Source organism: Cetorhinus maximus, chromosome 1 (assembly GCF_964194155.1).
Source record: "Cetorhinus maximus chromosome 1, sCetMax3.hap1.1, whole genome shotgun sequence".
Taxonomy (NCBI): domain Eukaryota; kingdom Metazoa; phylum Chordata; class Chondrichthyes; order Lamniformes; family Cetorhinidae; genus Cetorhinus; species Cetorhinus maximus.
This window is the reverse complement of record NC_135879.1, coordinates 188,716,809-188,735,783: the sequence shown is the minus strand read 5'-3', so window position 1 is coordinate 188,735,783 and position 18,975 is coordinate 188,716,809. Positions and strand designations below refer to the sequence as shown.

Genomic DNA, 18,975 nt, shown 5'->3' with positions numbered 1-18,975 from the left:
GACTGGATGTGACAGGACAGCAGAGCTTAGGTCTGATCCGTTGGTTGTGAAATTGCTTAGCCCTGTCTAACACTTGCTACTTAATGTGTTTGGCACGCAAGTAGTTCTGTGTATTAGCTTCACCAGGTTGACACTTCATTTTTATGTATGCCTGGAGCTGCTCTTGGAGTTGATCCCCTGGCTTGCTGGTAATGGTAGAGTTTTTTTTTCATGGGATGTGGGCATCACTGACTAGGCCATCATTCATTGCCCATCCCTAATTGCCCTCTTTCAGAGGTCATTTTTAAGAGTCAACTGCATTGGGGGATAATCTGGGCCATGAGGTTACAGATTGTGGTTGAATACAATTTGCTGCTGCTGATGGCCCACAGCACTCCATGGATGCCAAGTCTTGAGTTGCTAGGCTTGTTCATAAACTAACCCATTTAGCATGATGGTAGTGCCACACCACATGATGGAGGGTATCCTTAATGTGAAGAAAGGACTTGGTCTCCACAAAGACTGTGCAGTGGTCACTCCTACCATTACTGTCATGAACAGAAGCATCCGTGGCAGGCAGGTTGGTGAGGATAAGGTCAAGTATGTTTTTTCCTCTTGTTGGTTCCCTCACCATCTGCCACAGACCCTGTCTAGCAGCTATGTCCTTCAGCTTGGTCAGTAGTGGTGTTACTGAGCCACTCTTGAAGTCTCCCACCCGGAGTTCTTTCTGCACCCTTGCCACCCTCAGTGCTTCCTCCAAGTGGTTTTCAACAGGGAGGAGCACTGATTCATCAGCTGTGGGGGAGGGTGGTCAGGGAGGTGGTTCATGGTAATCAGCAGGAGGTTTCCTGGCCCATGTTTGACCTGATGCCATGAGACTTCATGGGGTCCAGAGTTGATTTTAAGGACTCCCAGGGCAACTCCCTCCTGACTGTATACCACTGTGCTGCCACCACTGGTGTGATGGTGATGGTGGTGTCTGGGACATTATCTGTAAGATATGATTCCGTGAGGATAACTATGTTAGGCTGTTGTTTGAGTAGTCTGTGAGACAGCTCTCCCAATTTTGGCACTAGCCCCCAGATGTTAGTAGGGAGGACTTTACAGGGTCGACAGAGCTGAGTTTGCCATTGTCATTTCCGGTGCCTAGGTTGATGCCGGGTGGTCCGTCCGATTTTATTCCTTTTAGGCTTTGTAGCAGTTTGTTACAACTGAGTGGCTTGCTAGGCCATTTCAGAGGGCATTTAAGAATCAAGCACATTGCTGTCGGTCTGGTGTCACAATGTCACATGCCAGACCAGCTAAGGATAGCAGATTTCCTTCCCTAAAGAGCATTAGTGAACCAAATGGGTTTTTATGACAATCAACAATGATTTCAAGGCCGTCATTAGACTTTTAATTCCAGACGTTTTCTGAATACAAATTTCACCATCTGCTGTGGTGGGATTTGAACCCAAGTCCCCAGAGCATTATCCTGGGTCACTGGATTACTAGTCCAGCGACAATACCACTATGGCGCAGCCTCATAAAATTTTATTAAATTTTAAAGAAAAAGCATTAGGCACAGCCTGAAGCACTTTGTAGAAGATGCACAAAAGATACATTGTAATGGCAGCTCATTTATCGTCATTGTTTATTGTTTATTTATTGGAGCTGCTGGTTGAGCAAACTACAAGTGGAATCAGACTCAAAAAATTAAAAAATATACATTCACTCCACAATTTAAAGAATTTTCTCCAAAAGATACGTTTGCCTGTTCCTGATGCTGGAAAGAAAGACTTGCATTTATATAACACCTTCTATAACCTTGGTGTTCCCCAAAGCGCTTTACAGTCAATGAAATCCTTTTGAAGTGTGTTCACTGTTGTAATGTAGAAGAAGCAGCTCTGAAAAGGTATTGAAATAAATTGCTAAGAGATGATGGAAATACATTGTTGTGTAAACTGTTTCAAAATTTTCTACAATGAATACCAAAAATTATTTAATATTTTGTAAATTGTTGTTACATTAACAAGTCAACAACCAGCAACCACAATACAACTGCTTTAAACTATCAAATTATGAAAACGCAGATCATACATTGAAACAACTTGTAACCTGTAGCACTTAATGTCGAAAATGTCCCAAGGTGCTACAGACACAATGCTATCAGACAAAATTCAATATTAAGACAAAGAAGAAGGTGACCAAGTTTGATTAAAAAGGTGCCTTTTCAGGCAGGTCTTCAGGAAGTTGGCATTGAACAGACAGCAGTTCATGGCTGATAGAAATGCAGAGCTGGCTAGTTGGGTCAAATGTTTCTAACCCTCGAGATGTCACCTGCTGGTAGGTTATTGAAATGTTGTTTGAACGCCCTTACATCTCTCTGGGATCCGGTTGTCTTTTAAATTGTCCTTTTGGAATGTCCTTGTCATTTAGGATGTCTCTGTCTGTGTGGGATGCCCTTCCGAGACACCCCTCCCTGGAATACGCTCCATACAAAAGGCTTGTGTGCGATGTCCCTGCCCCTTGAGGGGTGCTGATCTCCGCCCCATTGCCAGGCTGGCACCCGGAGAGCAGCCGCCCAGAGCCACCACCGACACTCGGGGCGCTTTTTCTCTGTTAACCGTATTGCTGCGGAGTCTCGCCACTTAATGCGGAATGGCAAACATTTATCCACCGAAACGCAGCCCCCTGTTGATGACTCCGGAGCCGCACTATATACCTGGGTGAGCGAATGAGTTAAGTGAGCTTCACCGAGTTCACTGTAGGAGGAGGCTCAGTGTAGGGATATTTTAAATTGTGCTTCATTGCTCGGGCTGAGGACAGACACAGAAGGACAGATGTATTTGGTTTTATTTAGCTAAAATTAACTTTTCCGCACGTATTTATCTTCTTTTTAATTCCCAACAGCAGAGGCGATACTGTTTAATGTTGCTATGGCAACTAGACTGGCAGAGTGCACACAGATCAAAACAATGAGGGGATTCACTCACTTTTCCAGAACCACTTTATCCAATTCAGGGTCCCGGGACCTGTCGAGATGAGGGGTTTCCGTCACTGTTCTTCTAAAATGACGGACTCTGTCCTTATTATAACTGGGGCCTCAGCTTTTCCCTATATTTAGCAATGACTTAGACGAAGGAATAGAGAGTTACAAGTTTGCTGACTACACAGGGTTCGGCTAATGGAGTGTTGTGCAGAATCTCAAGGAGGCTGGAATAGAAACGGATGGAAGTTATGCCACAGTTATATAAAACTTTGTTTAGAGCGCATCTGGAGTACTGCACTCATTTCTGTTGCACTTGGGAGGGGTGCAGTGCATATTCACCAGAATGATCCCAGGGCTAAAAAGGTTGAATTATGGGGATAGGTTACATAGATTAGGTTGTATTCCCTTGAGTATAGAATATTCAGGGGTGTTCAGATTGATGGTTGATACGGCAGATGGAGATAAACTATTTGTTCCAATGGGGGAATTCCAGAACAAAGGGGCATAGCATAAAAATTGGAACCGGATCATACAGAGAGGTTGTCAGGAAGAATTTATTTACATAAAGAATAGTAAATACCTGAAGCTTTCTCCCTCAGGAAGCTGTTGTGGCTCAGTCAATTGAACGTTTCAGAACTGAGATTGATAGAATTTTGTTAACTATGAGAAAGAAAAGAAAGAAGGGCTTGTGTTTTGTTATGGACAGAAGGGGGTTAATTTAAACAGCACTAATTTCTCTCCTCACCACCCATCCGTAAACAGAAAGGTGTTTTGATTTATAAACGGTGGAGTATTTCCCAATTCCTTGGTTTTGGTGTGATCCAATTTTCTATTAACTACCCCACAGCAAACTTGAGATAGGATGAACTCAAAAGGGTTAGTTTATTTGCATGCGCTCAAAATGTGAAAGGAGGGTCACAAAGCGGTCTCCACACTCAGACAGTACAGAGAGAGATGGAGAAAGGAAGGTTTTACAGTACAGAGACCACTGAGAAAATAAATATTGATTCACATGAGTTCCAGAATCCAAATCAAAGTCCAATGAGGTATTCCTTCATGGAGGTCAGTGGGCTTAAAACCAATGCTGGATAATTCACTTTTCCTGTGGTGTTGACTTCACATGATGAGGTATGAATTCACAGATGAATCAGTCTTGTAGCTGATGATACAGAATTTCCAGCAGAAACAGTGTAGATGAGGGTCAGGTATTCCACCTGGGCAGAACTCAGGCTGAATGTTAGATGGTAAACAGCAGGCTGAGCTATGCAGTTCAGAAAGGCAATATTACTAGTTCCACAAACCAGATGATGTCACATGACTGCCACGTCTCCACCAGGCCTTTGACAAAGGATGTGTATCGTTGTCTAGATTGCAAAGACAGTTAAATGTCTCAGCCATTAAGAATTGAAAGGAAGGTTGCCAGGCCTTTGCTTAGCAGACAATCCATCTTCTTCTGGCTAGTTGGGTTATTAAATGCAGATGGCCTTTGTAAAGCTCTCTTAGAAGTTGGGCTGTAGAGTCCACAGGTGGTTGGTAGTGGCTCCTCAGAGATAACAAGGTGTGAGTTTTCCTGAAACAGCAAAGTAGCTTCTTTTGTTCAGGGGTCGTAGACAGACATAGGTTCAGCCATTTTAAAGGTCTTTGTTCAGTTTTAAAATTTTAGAAATAGCAATGAGAATATCTATATATATTTTATAAAAATATACAGTGTGAAGTCTTAGTCCATCACAGTTTATAATAACACCTTTCACAACCTCAGTCAATTGTTTTGGACATTTGTTTTTGATATATGGTTACCGTCATGATGGAGATACCAAAGTGTGTAGATAGAGTTAAGGTACAGATCAGCCATGATCTAATTAAACAGCATAACAACTTGAGGGCCTGAATGGCCTACTTCCACTCCTATGTTCCTTGTAAGCATAGTATTTGGAAACCTATTGGGAGATGAAAAATTTTCATCGCTGTCTTCATACTAATATTATACACAAATGATTCGATGATATATTTTGACAATGCCGCTCTAACAAAATATTGCATTTTTTAAAGGACTTTGCCCCTTTAGTAGTACACTTTTTTTTATTTTTCAGAGCATTTTGATAGACAGATCTATATTTAAATTCCTTACAAAAACCCAATATTAGTAAATCTTTACCAACTCACAATTATAATTAATTGTGGGAAATGCAGGTCTGATGTTTTCCCATCTTGTACAGTAGGTCCCCGTTTTAAGTCATTTTGCTTTAAAGTTGCGGAGTTTTTAGGGCCAGTATTCCCAAATTGCACCTTCAATTTCGATTTACTCGATTTACTGTCGCTTGCCATTTTAACACTCCACCCTGTTCTCTTGCCCACATGTCTGTCCTTGGCTTGCTGCATTGTTCCAGTGAAGCCCAACGCAAACTGGAGGAACAGCACCTCATCTTCCGACTAGGCACTTTACAGCCTTCTGGGCTGAATATTGAATTCAACAACTTTAGATCTTAAACTCCCCCTCCCCCCATCCCCACCCCGTTTCTTTCCCCCCCCCACCCGCCTTTTTTTCAATAATTTATATAGATTCTTCTTTCCCCACCTATTTCCATTATTTTTAAATCTAAAACTAAAACCTTTAGTCTTTCCACCCCACCCCCACTAGAGCTGTACTTTGAATATCCTGTCTTGCATTCTTAATTAGCACTTTTCTCAGACAAAGACCACCACCTTCAACACCTCTTTGACCCTTTTGTCTCTGACATCTTTTGATTATCTGCTCACACCACACCCTCAATGTGTCTCTTCCCCCCCACCCACCTTAAACCAATTTATATTTCTCCCTTGTTGAAACTATGCTTCAGTTCTGCTGAAGGGCCATGAGGGCTTGAAACGTTGACTGATTTCTTCTCCGCCGATGCTGCCAGACTTGCTGAGTTTTTCCAGGTAATTCTGTTTTTATTTTGTTTTGGATTTCCAGCATCCGCAGTAGCTTTTAGCTTTTTGTTTTCATCTTTTGATTATCTGCTCACACCACACCCTCAATGTGTCTCTTCCCCCCCACCCACCTTAAACCAATTTATATTTCTCCCTTGTTGAAACTATGCTTCAGTTCTGCTGAAGGGCCATGAGGGCTCGAAACGTTGACTGATTTCTTCTTCACCGATGCTGCCAGACTTGCTGAGTTTTTCCAGGTAATTCTGTTTTTATTTTGATTTCGATTTACTGTTGCTTTGTGATGTTGTGATGTCATTTTGTGTCACTGGCCGTCATCCTTACATGTCATTGCACGTTATTTTGCGTTGTCGTTTTGCGTTGATGTAGCATTGAGTCCCATGACTCGATTGGCACCATTCTGAAGCGAGTGCAACTGGAGGCATTCATTCGCACCTGAGGGAACTGCCATTTTTTTCCAAAACGCTCTGAAGCAAAGTTCTCAATGAAGAATATCCAAATGAACAGAGTTTTTTGTGCAAAAAAAGGCCCATTTCTTGACTCTGCAAGCTGATTTTAATTTTGGAGCCCCAGGTTTGTCTGCTGTGAAACTTGCATCCTGTGAGCCAGAGAGGCTATTTTGAACTCATGAAAGAGGGGCATTTGCTACTGTATGTGGGTAAAATTGCGTTCCTCGTTTCAGGGCTTGTTCGGGTGAAAAATACAAGGGCTCCCTCCCCTCTTAATCTCTCTGTGAAGAACCCCCATCCCCTGCTCCCTGAGGGCCTCCACTCCTGTCCCTGCCACGATATCGCCTGAATCTTGGCTCTGGGTCTTCAATTCATGGGACTGCTTGTAGTCCCTGTTGTGGCCACTGCTTCTGGTGGCACTGCTTGGACTGCAGAGCTGCTGAGCAATCAGATTGGCCTGCCGCCCTCTGAGGCAGGACTTCCTTCCAAGTGAAGGGTGGCAGTCTGGCCTGCAGCTAATTAACACTCCTCAGTGCATTAAGTGGCTGAGGGGCAGTCGACATCGGAGGGGATGCGTTCCTCGTTGACTCTTCGATGGCGGGGTGGGAAATTCCACCACCGTTTAAATTCTGCCCATTGATTCATCTGTTATTCCATAACTCTAAAATATGTCTCATCTGAGTCTTTAACTCTGTGGACTTTTACACCTGCTGTTGTTGAAGCTTACTCCAAACCATAGAGACAATAGACTCCTAGGGCAGAATTTTGCCCTTGATGGGCGGGCGGGCCCCACCGGCTCGGCAGACCGGCTCGGCAGCAGGTGGGCAGCCGATCACCGCCGCCGAAATGGGCCCCGCCGCCATTTTAAGTGGGTGGGCCAATTAAGGCCCACCCAGTGTGTCACGCAAAAGAGCGCACATCTCCCTGAGGCAAAGTGCTGTCTCAGGGAGATTGCTGAAAGGCTGGCAAATATAAAAAATAGAACAATAAAAAATTCATTAACATGACCCCCTCATGTGAAAATGTCAGACGAGATGGGACATGTTAATCAAATAAACAAAAATCTTATTAAACTTTTTTAAAACCACTATCAAACCTCATCCCGCCACTAGTTGAGGTTTGTAAAAATAAATCACCTACCCGCCTGCCCGTTGGGGCCCGTGCGCCGAGCCAAAGTTCGCACGGGCCCCCAAAATCGTCAATGATTGGCAAGTTAAGGGCCTTAACAAGGCCTTTAATTAATGGTGGGCGCGCATCCCGCTGCATAGCACGCCTGCCGACCGAAATATCATGAGGCTGCGCGCTGACGTCGGGACGCTTTTGAGACCAGTTGTCTGCAAATGAGGTGTGAAAGTCCAGCATTTTACCTCCATTGAATATCAATGGTCTTTGACCATGTTACTGAAACGTCTTCTTTACTACTGAAAGACTACCATTTCTGTTGTGTATCATGTGATGAAACTATTCTCTGAAACTGAGAATTTTTTATTCTAAGACCCTGCCTGCTCTGGGGCAGTCTGCAGACCAACATCAACATCAACAATACCACAGCTGCAGAGAAAGGCTGTGCCATCTTGCCTTCCAAGAACTGTGAGGCTTAAGTCTTTTAAAAAGCCTCCTCCAGCCTGTTTCTGAAAAGCTCCGAGTTCACCTGTAAAGAAATGGAACTTCCAACTATAACCGCCTCAATACATGACCATGTACATGACCTGCTGAACAGTTGAAGGAACTCTGCAGTTAATTTGGATCTGACCCCCAACCCCCCACCCCAGCCAACTCATCTTACCTGAACATCAATTCCAGAGTGGGAAAAGCTTGTTCTTCACTGGACTCTCCAAGCCACGTGAACTGCCAAACACTCTGGTTTTAATACATGTAGAAGTGCACTGTCTACTTTAATTGTATCTTTCTTGGATGTATGTTGTGTAATTGAAATAGTGCAGGCTTTCTGGGATGAGTGTGTGAATAAATAATACTCCTTGTTTAAATCCATGAAAGTCTGCTGCTGGTGACTTTTAAATTGGCTGTGCATTACCAGAGATTTGGGAACACACACAGCAGCCTTTTCAAAAATAAACTACACTGACTACAAGGCAGAAAGGAAGGGGAATTGGGGGTTTCAGTTTATCTCTATCCCCTGTCCGTAACACAATACAGTACCTGGCATTCTGAGGTACCTCACTACACTTAGAATTGCAGGTTATAATTACAATACATATTTCATTTCAAACTTTCTCCAGTGCATATAGCCTGAGAGGTCTTATACATGTTCCAGCCCCTTGGTGTACTATGGCCTTTACAGTATCTCATAGCTAATGGTCAGTTCCAAACTAACCCCAATTTGGTTTCAGTTATACTGCATATTTTCCCTACTAAAATGCAGAAAGCACATCACAGTGACACAAAACATGCAACATAACTTATCCAGTAAATGGGTATACATAATCACACACAATATATACATAAGGAGCTCAGTACTTTTGTAATGATGAGGCTCGAGGACAAATTTAGAACAGTCCTTAGGCCTCTCCATTCTGGTGCACAATGACTCCATGTGTAATGGATCAGGCCTGGTTTTGGGTGTTCATTAATTTAGGCTCCAGAGTCTATGACTATACATTTTATAGCAAACTTCATACACCACCTACCACACGCAGCTGCACACTCACACCACAGTCATACAGACAGGTACAGAAACAAACACATTCCCACACAACACACTGTGTATACTCTCACTGTATACAAAGTACCTACATCATAACACTAAATGTGACCATTGCAAACTGACATACATACAGGCACACATCTCTCTATTATACATCACTGATATTTCTGACCTTTCATTTGTCATTCAGATTTTATTAATGCAAAACGTTCTTCACAAAGGCAATCTGATGGGAAACAAAAAGCAAAACACCCTGGAAATACTCAGCAGGTCAGGCAGTATCTGTGGAGAAAGAAACAGAGTTAATGGCCTGGATTTTAGTGCATTCTATAAGAACAACATATTTATAGAGTGCCTTTAACATAATGAAACAACCCAAGATGCTTCACAGGAGCATTATGAAACAGCATCACACCAAGCCACATAAAGAGAAATTAGGTCAGATGACCAAAAGCTTGGTCAAAGAGGTAGTTTTAAGAGGTGTCTCAAAGGAGGAAAGTGAGGTGGAGAGGCTGGGAGACATAGGGCAGAATTTTTCCCCCCATTGGGGGGGAAGTTCAGGAGCGGGCGCATGGAGGCGTGTCTCCAATAATTGGGGGCACGTCCCCATTTTACATGGGGAGGCCAATTAAGGCCCGACCAGCGTGACATCCGCAAGGAAGCGCTATGCGTGCGAAAGAGCGCACTCATCTCCCTGAGGCTAAGTGCTGCCTCAGGGAGATCAACTCCACATTAAAAAATGTTAAAAACAGAAAAAGAAAAATTCCCTGACTTGTCCCCTCATGTGACACTGTCACATGAGTTGGGACATGTCCATCATTTTTAGTTACACTTTTATTACATTTTTAAAAACCTACATGAAACCTCAACTCGCCCATGGATGAGGTTTCATGCTTTTTCTAATGCCCACCGGAGCTCCTGGCCTGCCCACCAACCTTAAGGCCATTGACAGGTTGGCGGGCGCACAGCTGATTCGGCTGAGCCCCCGCCGACCTGAAAATGAAAATGATGTGGGGTGACGTTGGGAGTTCTGCCTGACATCACCCCACGCCACCTTACGTGTTGGCGAGCGAGCCCTGCCCTCCGCTTGCCGACCAGGAAATCCTGGCCATAGGGAAGGAATTCCAGAGCTTGGGGCCGAGGAAACTGGAAGCACGCCACCAAGGTTGGAGCAATTATAATTGGGAATACACAAGAGGTCAGAAATAAAAGAACAGGAGGGTTATGGGTCTGAAGGAGGTTACAGAATTAGGGAGGGGCAAGGCCATGGAGGGATTTGAAAACAAGGATGAGAACTTTAAAATCAAGATGTTGCTTGACCAGAAATCAATGTAGGACTTGCTGTGAGTTAAGATGCAGGCAGCAGAATTTTGGATGACCTCAATTTATGGAGGGTAGAATGTGGGAGATCAGCCAGGACTGCCTTGGAAAAGAACATAAGAAATAGAAGCAGGAGTAGGCTATTCAGCCCCATGAACCTGCTCCACCATTTAGTAAGATGACTGATCCTTGACCTCAACTCCACTTTCCTGCCCGATTCCTAAATCCCTTGATTTGCTGTTCAAAAATCTATCAATCCCTGCCTTGAATATACTCAGTGACTGAGCATCCAGATATTTTTTCTCATGTCAGACTGAAATTGCTGTCCCCTTATCCTGAGACTATGCCCCCAAGTGCTGAGCTCTCCAACCAGGGGAAACAGCCTCTCAGAATTAACTTTACCAAGCCTTCTCAGAGAATTATAGGTTTCAATGAGATCATCCATCATTCTTCTAAACTCCAGAGAGTGCAAGCCCCCTCTACTCAATCTCTTATCATAGGACAACCCTCTCATCCCAGTAATCAATCCAGTGAATGGTGAGGAAGGGGTGAGAGCTGTTATTTTGAGGCCAGGAAACCCAGAAGTTTTTAACTGCTGGGCTCCTTTAAATTTTTTATGTCGGTTTCCTGCCTACAAGCAACTTGATTGACAGGCTGGAGGCCTGTTGACCAGGAAGCTGGAGAACAAGGCCAGTAGGTCTGGTTGTTGGGGGGGAGGGGGTAGGGTGGAGAGTGTTGTGATGAGGGTGGGGGGAGTTTTGGATTGGGTTGGGAGTCCTGAGTGAAGGTAGGGAGCCCCAATTCCAGGGATCTGGGGAGGGGAAGGGTGTCCCAATCACAGGGAATTCCTGATCGCACAGTGCATATGATGGTAGTCCAGGGTTCAGTGGCATTAAAGTGTGATCCGATGGTGGTTGGGTGTGATCCGATTGTGGGGGGTGGAAGCAGAAATATTGCATGTGGGCCATTTACTGGGTAGCTTGTTGATGCTGGACGAAACGCTCCTGTTCCACCTGACCCACGTGCAGTGCTATAAAGGCACTTACCTCATGGATTCAACTGTTCTTGCCGCCTTTTACCTGCCAATTTTCCAGAGGCCTGAGAAGCTTGGTCAACATGTGTCAAAAATAGAATAACTGTTAAAGTGAAGGCAGGCAGACTCATTATAATGTTTAAATGACCAACTGCATCCCGCGAGTGAATTGGCCCCCTGCCTCTCACCCTTCCCTTGTTAAAACTGGAAGTGGGCATGTTTAAGATGGGTTGGATTTTTATTTCAGATATTTTGAATTTTAACTTCTGACATGACCCCAGACCACTCATTTTTTAGGTTTAAGATTCAGCTCAATGTTTCCGGTTGACGAGCCTGATGAGTTCTGTAGTCCAACTATAATGAGATTTAATTCCCAACAAACATATACCTTCTTTCTGAAAAAGTAACAGCTGCTCTATGATATCTTTATAGATATGCTGGTTATTGTCCTCAGTATAAGTACAGTGTTGGGCAAAGCTATGGGAAGCTGACCTCTAAGCTGCTCACAGATCCTGCAATAGCACGTTCTGGACAATTACTTCTCCAGCCAAACCAGGATCAAGAAATTATCAATAATATGGGGCCTGAGCAACATCAAAATCTGCACCAGAATCATAAAGTCAGCAGGAAAAGCCAGAAACTGACTGACTTAATGGTCTCCGGATACACTGGTTAGTTACCTACTGCATTTTGCTCATGGAAGCTCATGGTTTAATTCTTTAGGCAAATGTAATCACTAATGCAGGAAACAGCTAACAGTATAATTTATAACAAATTAGCTTGACAAGTAAATAAATGATTTAACAGTGTTCCTGCATGTTTCTTGTCTTATGAAATTAAGAGTGACTGAAGAATGAGACAGAACATTAAGACCACCAAGCATCCAGCCTATCTTCGCTTCCGCAGGCCCAAGTTTACTGGCAAAACTGTAGTGATTACCAGCATAAAGGATCATTTGGCTTGGATATATAAATCACATTCCTTTAGACGTCATCACCCATGAAATTCTGGCTCCACATCACTGCAATATTTGATAGGATTTTACATTTACATTCAATGCATGTGTATAATGTGATGATACGGCAGGTGGTATTTGCAAGGCTGACCAAATCCACAAGGGAAACATGGCCACTCTATCACAACAACTTGCAATTTGTATTTATTATGAGAAGGCTTGTGTACTGAAGCCAGAAGTAATGAGTCCACTACCACCTTTAGAGATTTTAAAGATTAAATTAAAACATTTATTAACAAAAGAATAAAAAACTTAAACACACACACAAGATTACAGTTACACAGCTATAACAGTTCCCAAAGTTCATACTTAACCAGGCTCCTAACTACACACACACTTTAAAGCAACAGTCCAAATAGATTCCAAATTTATAAAGTCATCCAGAAATTTTACCATAAGCACCCACTAGACAATGAACTTCCAAAGGCTTTTAACACAACTTTGGTTCCTCCGCCATTTCCGCCAACTCCAGCATGATGCCACCACCAAACACATCTTCCCTTCACCCCCCTGGCGGCATTCCGTAGGGATCATTCCCTCCGGAACACCCTGGTCCACTCCTCCATCACCCCCTACTCCTCAACCCCCACCTATGGCACCTCCCCATGCCCACGCAGAAGATGCAACACCTGCCCCTTCACTTCCTCTCTCCTCACCGTCCAAGGGCCCAAACACTCCTTTCAAGTGAAGCAGAATTTCACTTGCATTTCCCCTAACTTAGTCTACTGCATTCGTTGCTCCCAATGCGGTCTCCTCTACATTGGAGAGACCAAACGCAAACTGGGTGACTGCTTTGCAGAACACCTGTGGTCTGTCCGCAAGAAAGACCCAAACCTCCCTGTCGCTTGCCATTTTAACACTCCACCCTGCTCTCTTGCCCACATGTCTGTCCTTGGCTTGCTGCATTGTTCCTGTGAAGCCCAACGCAAACTGGAGGAACAGCACCTCATCTTCCGACTAGGCACTTTACAGCCTTCCGGGCTGAATATTGAATTCAACAACTTTAGATTTTAAACTCCCTCCCCCCATCCCCACCCCGTTTCTTCCCCCTCCCTTTTGTTTTTTTCAATAATTTATATAGATTTTTCTTTTCCCACCTATTTCCATTATTTTTAAATCTACAACTAATACCTTGTCAGTCTCTCCACCCCACCCCCACTAGAGCTGTACCTTGAGTGTCCTGCCATCCATTCTTAATCAGCACATTTTCTTAGATAATATTACCACCTTCAACACCTCTTTGATCCTTTTGTCTGTGACATCTTTTGATTATCTGCTCCTATCACTGCTTGCTTGTCCCTACAACCACCCCACCCTCAACTTCTCTCTCTCTCTCTCTCTCTCCCCCCACCCCCCACCTTAAACCAGCTTATATTTCACCCCTCTCCTAACTATACTCAGTTCTGTTGAAGGGTCGTGACTTCAAAAGAGTTGCTTTTCTTCTCCGCCAATGCTGCCAGACCTGCTGAGTTTTTCCAGGTAATTTTGGTTTTGTTTTGGTTACTGGAACAGCAAACTTCTGCAGGATGGCTCGAGGCTTTTTCTCAAGTCTGTTTCACACAACCACCTTTCAAGATCTCACACGGCCACACCTCACACAGCCTTCCATCCTTCTTTAAATATATTTCTCTCTTTTTGATCTGTAAATCCCATTACTTCAACTTGGCTTTAGAAGTTACTTTTCCCAAAATATAAAAAACTTTCATGTTCTCACTATGGCCAGTACTTTTGGGAAAATAAATGTAATCACTTTACCATACTTATCTTGCCAGTTGTAAACATCTTCCATGTCCTTCTGAAAATCAAACACTTCTCCACTTATCTAAAAATGCAAATTTCATTCACACTGCCTCTGCTGAGACTTTACCCTAGTTTTACTCACCTAATTTCAAACGCCTGTTTTACACCTCATTACTTTGATAATTTAAACCTTGCTCTAATCATCTCTAATTTAATTAATTTAGCCACACACGCAGAACCATACATACACACACACACATATGCCTGCTTTAAAATATCCCACAATAATATTAGGAAAAATATGATAGTTTCTTGACAATAATATATTCACACACACACTAAATGCTGTTTGTGTAGAATATCCTTTATCATTTTTTCACTCAAGACCTGATATTAAAGAGAGAGGGAAAATTAGAGGAGGCCATCGTGGGCCATTTTTGCTTGCCTCATAAATAATCACTAAGCAACATTGGCAAAAGCCCAAGAGCATGACACCACTATAACATGTCAGCTAAGGAATGGAGTGGGAGAGGTGGCCAATGGTAATGTAGTTAAGATCGCCTGTGAGAACTCAGCGCCTAGTTCCCACTCCATTCACAGTCACTGCTGTTTTAATTGGGCCCTTTATTTAAGCAGCTATGGCTTCTGCCTGGCTGAGACTCAGTCTCATTATTATGTATGAATCAAAGTCCAATGACTGGACCCTGAATGTATTTTAACCACTGGCTAAACAGAACACCCATTATGGCCACCCACTCAGTAAATCCTACCACAGAAGAGGTGGAAGCCATAGAAGATAAGATTTATACCTAGCAGAAATGCTCCTCTAGGCCCCACAAGTCTCTGCTGCCCTAGGACTCTCCATCTTCCCACCTGTGAGACCCTGCCAGATCCCAAACATGGTGTACCTAAGTGGCAGAGAGCAGCCTTTAGGCTGTTTCATTTCCCTCTGTTGCGGCCAGGTAGCTCTCTCTTTACATTCATTTCAAGATGTAAATGGAACCCAGGAATTAAAATAGTGCGAGCCTAAAATTAATCTTGGTGCTAAAGTCTAACACTTGCCTATCCCCACCCACCCATAAGGAAAAACCAGTAAAACTTGGAAATGATTGGTACTGGTCTTGTATACCTTAAAATAGAACTCCAGTTTGGACCAGTACCAGTCAGTTCCAAGTTTTACCAGTTTTTCACCTGAAAACTCTCTCCTGTTACCCACCCCCCCACAGTGCCCCTGCAACATCACCACCACCACCCCACCCCCACCCCCCCCCCCCACCCCCCACTCCCCCCTCCCAACCCTCATCTTCCCACCTCCAAACTGGGTGTCTGACAGAAGATTGGAAGTGAATAATAAGATGGTAAAATATGTTTAAATTGAGGAGTGATTAAGGGAAACTTGTATATCACTGTCTACAGTACAAATTATGAGAGCTTTTGTTTATTCCAATCTTCTGTTACATGACATGATTATTCTATTCTTTCATAATTGCTCTTTTAAGTTTTTAAATCATACTGTGCACATTAGGAATTTATACTGAACTTTAGCTAATATTTGTGTTTTTTCTTCCGTATTTGCAAACAGGCTTTGTTCCTAGGAGGAATATCTACTTTTCAAAAACCTACAGAGAAACCTGTACAGATGCTGTTTCAGATTTTGAGAGAGAGCAGCTTAAGATTGCCTCAAAGAAGCAGGAGATGGAGTTGATAAATGCATTGCAGACTGGAAAAGCTAGGGCACAGACAGAGCAAGAGAAGAAAGTAACAGCATCTCTGTTCATCTCTATCTGCTTGAACGGAATGTAAACATTTCTGTTAGCCTATAGACACTAGAATTGACGTCAAAGAAAAACCCGTTTCTTTATTTCTCCCCTTCCTCCTCTCCACCTCCTCTTCACTGCATCTGCCTCCACAATTTGGATTCATTAGGTTTAATTTGTCATCTAATGATCCAACCTTTACTGTTTCTGGTTTCAATTTCCCACATTAGTCCTTCTATTTCCCATTTTATTGCCTGCGGGATTTTAATTTCTATTCCCTCATTTGGGACATTGACATAAACAGAAGGGGTGTCAAGATTTATATCAAAGATAAAAGCAAAATACTGTGGATGCTGGAAATTTGAAACAAAAACAGAAAATGTTGGAAAAACTCAGCAGGTCTAGCAACATCTGTGGAGAGAGAAACAGAGTTAACTTTTCGAGTCCCTATGACCCTTCTTCAGAGCTGAAGAGAAATGGAAATGTGATCAAATTGATAGAAGCACGAGCAATCCTCATCCACCACCACTCTCCTCCGTCTAGCTGAACTTGTTCTCTTACCGAACAATTTCTACTTAAACTTGTCTCACTTCCTCCAAATAAAAGGTGTGGCTATGGCTACCCACATGGGTCCCAGTTATGCCTGTCTTTTTATGGGGTATGTGGAATATTCCTTGTTCCAGACCTACTCAGGACCCCTCCCACAACTCATTTTTCAATATGTTGATGACTGTTTTGGTGCCGCTTCATGCTCTCATCTGGGCCTGGAAAAATTTATCAATTTTGCTTCCAATTTCCACCGTTCTTGTCACCTTCACATGGTCCATCTCTGACATTTCCTGCCCCTTCCTTGACCTCTCTGTCTCCATTTCTGGTGTTAGACTGTCCACCAATATTCATTACAAGCCCACCAACTCCCACAGCTACCTTGACTACAGCTCCTCACACCCCGCTTCCTGTAAGGACTCCATCCCATTCTCTCAGTTCCTTCACCTTCGTCGCATCTGTTCCAATGATGCTACTTTCCAAAACAGCGCTTCTTTTTCCTTTCTCTTAACCGAGGTTTCCCACCCACTGTGGGCTGACAGGGCCCTCAACCATGTCTGGCCCATCTCTGCCCTCACACCTTCCTCTCCCTTCCAGAACCATGATATGGTCCCCCTTGTCCTCACTTTTCACACCACCAGCCTCTTCATTCAAAGGATCATCCTCCACCATTTCCGCCAACTCCAGCATGATGCCACCAGCAAAAACATCTTCCCCTCACCCCCCCCTTGTCAGCATTCCATAGGGACCATTTGCTCTGGGACACCCTGGTCCACTCTTCCATCAGCCCCAACACCTCATCCCCTTCCCACGGAACCTTCCCATGCATTCGCAGAAGGACCAACACCTGCCCCTTTATCTCCTCCCTCCTCACTGTCCAAGGGCCCAAACACTCCTTTCAGGTGAAGTAGCGCTTCACTTGCACCTCCTTCAATTTGGTCTACTGCATCCGCTGCTCCCAATGTGGTCTCCTTTACATTGGGGAGACTAAACACAGATTGGGCGAAAACTTTGCGGAACATCCCACGGTCTGTCCGTAAGCATGACCCAGACCTTCCTGTCGCTTGCCATTTCAATCTATGTTATAAACATAGATTTTTCAAATGCTTTTGATAGCATTCCACATTGGAGATCAGTGGCTAATCATTTAATAGGGTAAAATGTGGATGGAAAATAAAATCAAAAATTGGAATGATAGAATATTCATAAATGAACTCTTTTTAAGCTGGTAAGTAGTTATGAATGTGGTAGCCGAAGACATAAATCTTGATCAACAAAGTTAGCGTTTCAAGTCCGTATGACCCTTCTTCAGAGCTGCTCTCATGTCTACATGTCCATCCTTGGTCTGCTGCAATGTTCCAGTGAAGCTCAACGCAAACTGGAGGAACAGCACCTCATCTTCCGATTAGGCACTTTACAGCCTTCTGGACTTAACATTGAGTTCAACAACTTCAGACCACAAACTCTGTCCTCTATCCATATGCCTTTTTAAATCCCCTTTTTTCTACATTCATTTTTATTTTTTATCCACTTATTTTTATTCATTTATCCATGGTTTTATCCTCTTTTTTATCCCCCCTTCTATCACATTTTCTATCCTTTCTTTCCCCATCACCGCCCCCTCCCCCCCATCCCATCCCCTCCAGGGCTATCTGTTACTTGTTCCATGTTGTTCTTTTACACAATGTTTGCAGATGATACAAAGATAGGTGGAGGGACAGGTAGTATTGAGGAGGCGGGGAGGCTGCAGAAGGATTTGGACAGGTTAGGAGAATGGGCAAAGAAGTGGCAGATGGAATACAACGTGGGGAAGTGTGAGCTCATGCACTTTGGTAGGAAGAATAGAGGCATAGACTATTTTCTAAATGGGAAGAGAATTCAGAAATCTGGAGTGCAAAGAGACTTGGGAGTCCTAGTCCAGGATTCTCTTAAGGTTAACTTGCAGGTTGAGTCGGTAGTTAGGAAGGCAAATGCAACGTTAGCATTTAGTTCAAGAGGACTAGAATATAAAAGCAGGGATGTGCTGCTGAGGCTTTATAAGGCTCTGGTCAGACCACATTCAGAATATTGTGAGCAATTTTGGGCCCCGTATCTCAGGAAGGATGTGCTGGCCCTGGAGAGGGTCCAGAGGAGGTTCACGAGAATGATCCCAGGAATGAAAGACTTAACATATGAGGAGCGTTTGAGGACTCTGGGTCTATACTCGATGGAGTTTAGAAGGATGAGGGGGGATCTGATTGAAACTTACAGAATACTGAAAGGCCTGGATAGAGTGGATGTGGGGAAGATGTTTCCATTAGTAGGAGAGACTAGGACCCGAGGGCACAGCCTCAGAGTAAAGGGAAGACCTTTTAGAAGAGAGATGAGGAGAAACTTCTTTAGCCAGAGAGTGGTGAATCTATGGAATTCATTGCCACAGAAGGCTGTGGAGGCCAGGTCATTGAGTGTATTTAAGACTGAGATAGATAGGTTCTTGATTGGTAAAGGGATCAAAGGTTATAGGGAGAAGGCGGGAGAATGGGGTTGAGAAACTTATCCGCCATGATTGAATTGTGGAGCAGACTTGATGGGC

At 43.6% G+C, this 18,975-nt stretch overlaps 1 protein-coding gene across 1 annotated transcript in view; it reads left to right on the top strand.

Moving 5' to 3' along the window:
* The first annotated feature begins 2,336 nt into the window (after window positions 1-2,336).
* cimip2b (ciliary microtubule inner protein 2B) overlaps window positions 2,337-18,975 on the top strand; it is a 35,091-nt gene continuing 18,452 nt past the window's right edge. Inside the window, exons 1-3 of the mRNA XM_078558303.1 lie at window positions 2,337-2,687; window positions 11,778-12,016; window positions 15,683-15,858. Coding sequence (XP_078414429.1) covers window positions 2,620-2,687; window positions 11,778-12,016; window positions 15,683-15,858 — 483 coding nt within the window. The 5' untranslated portion in view covers window positions 2,337-2,619. The remainder of the gene's footprint in view (window positions 2,688-11,777; window positions 12,017-15,682; window positions 15,859-18,975) is intronic.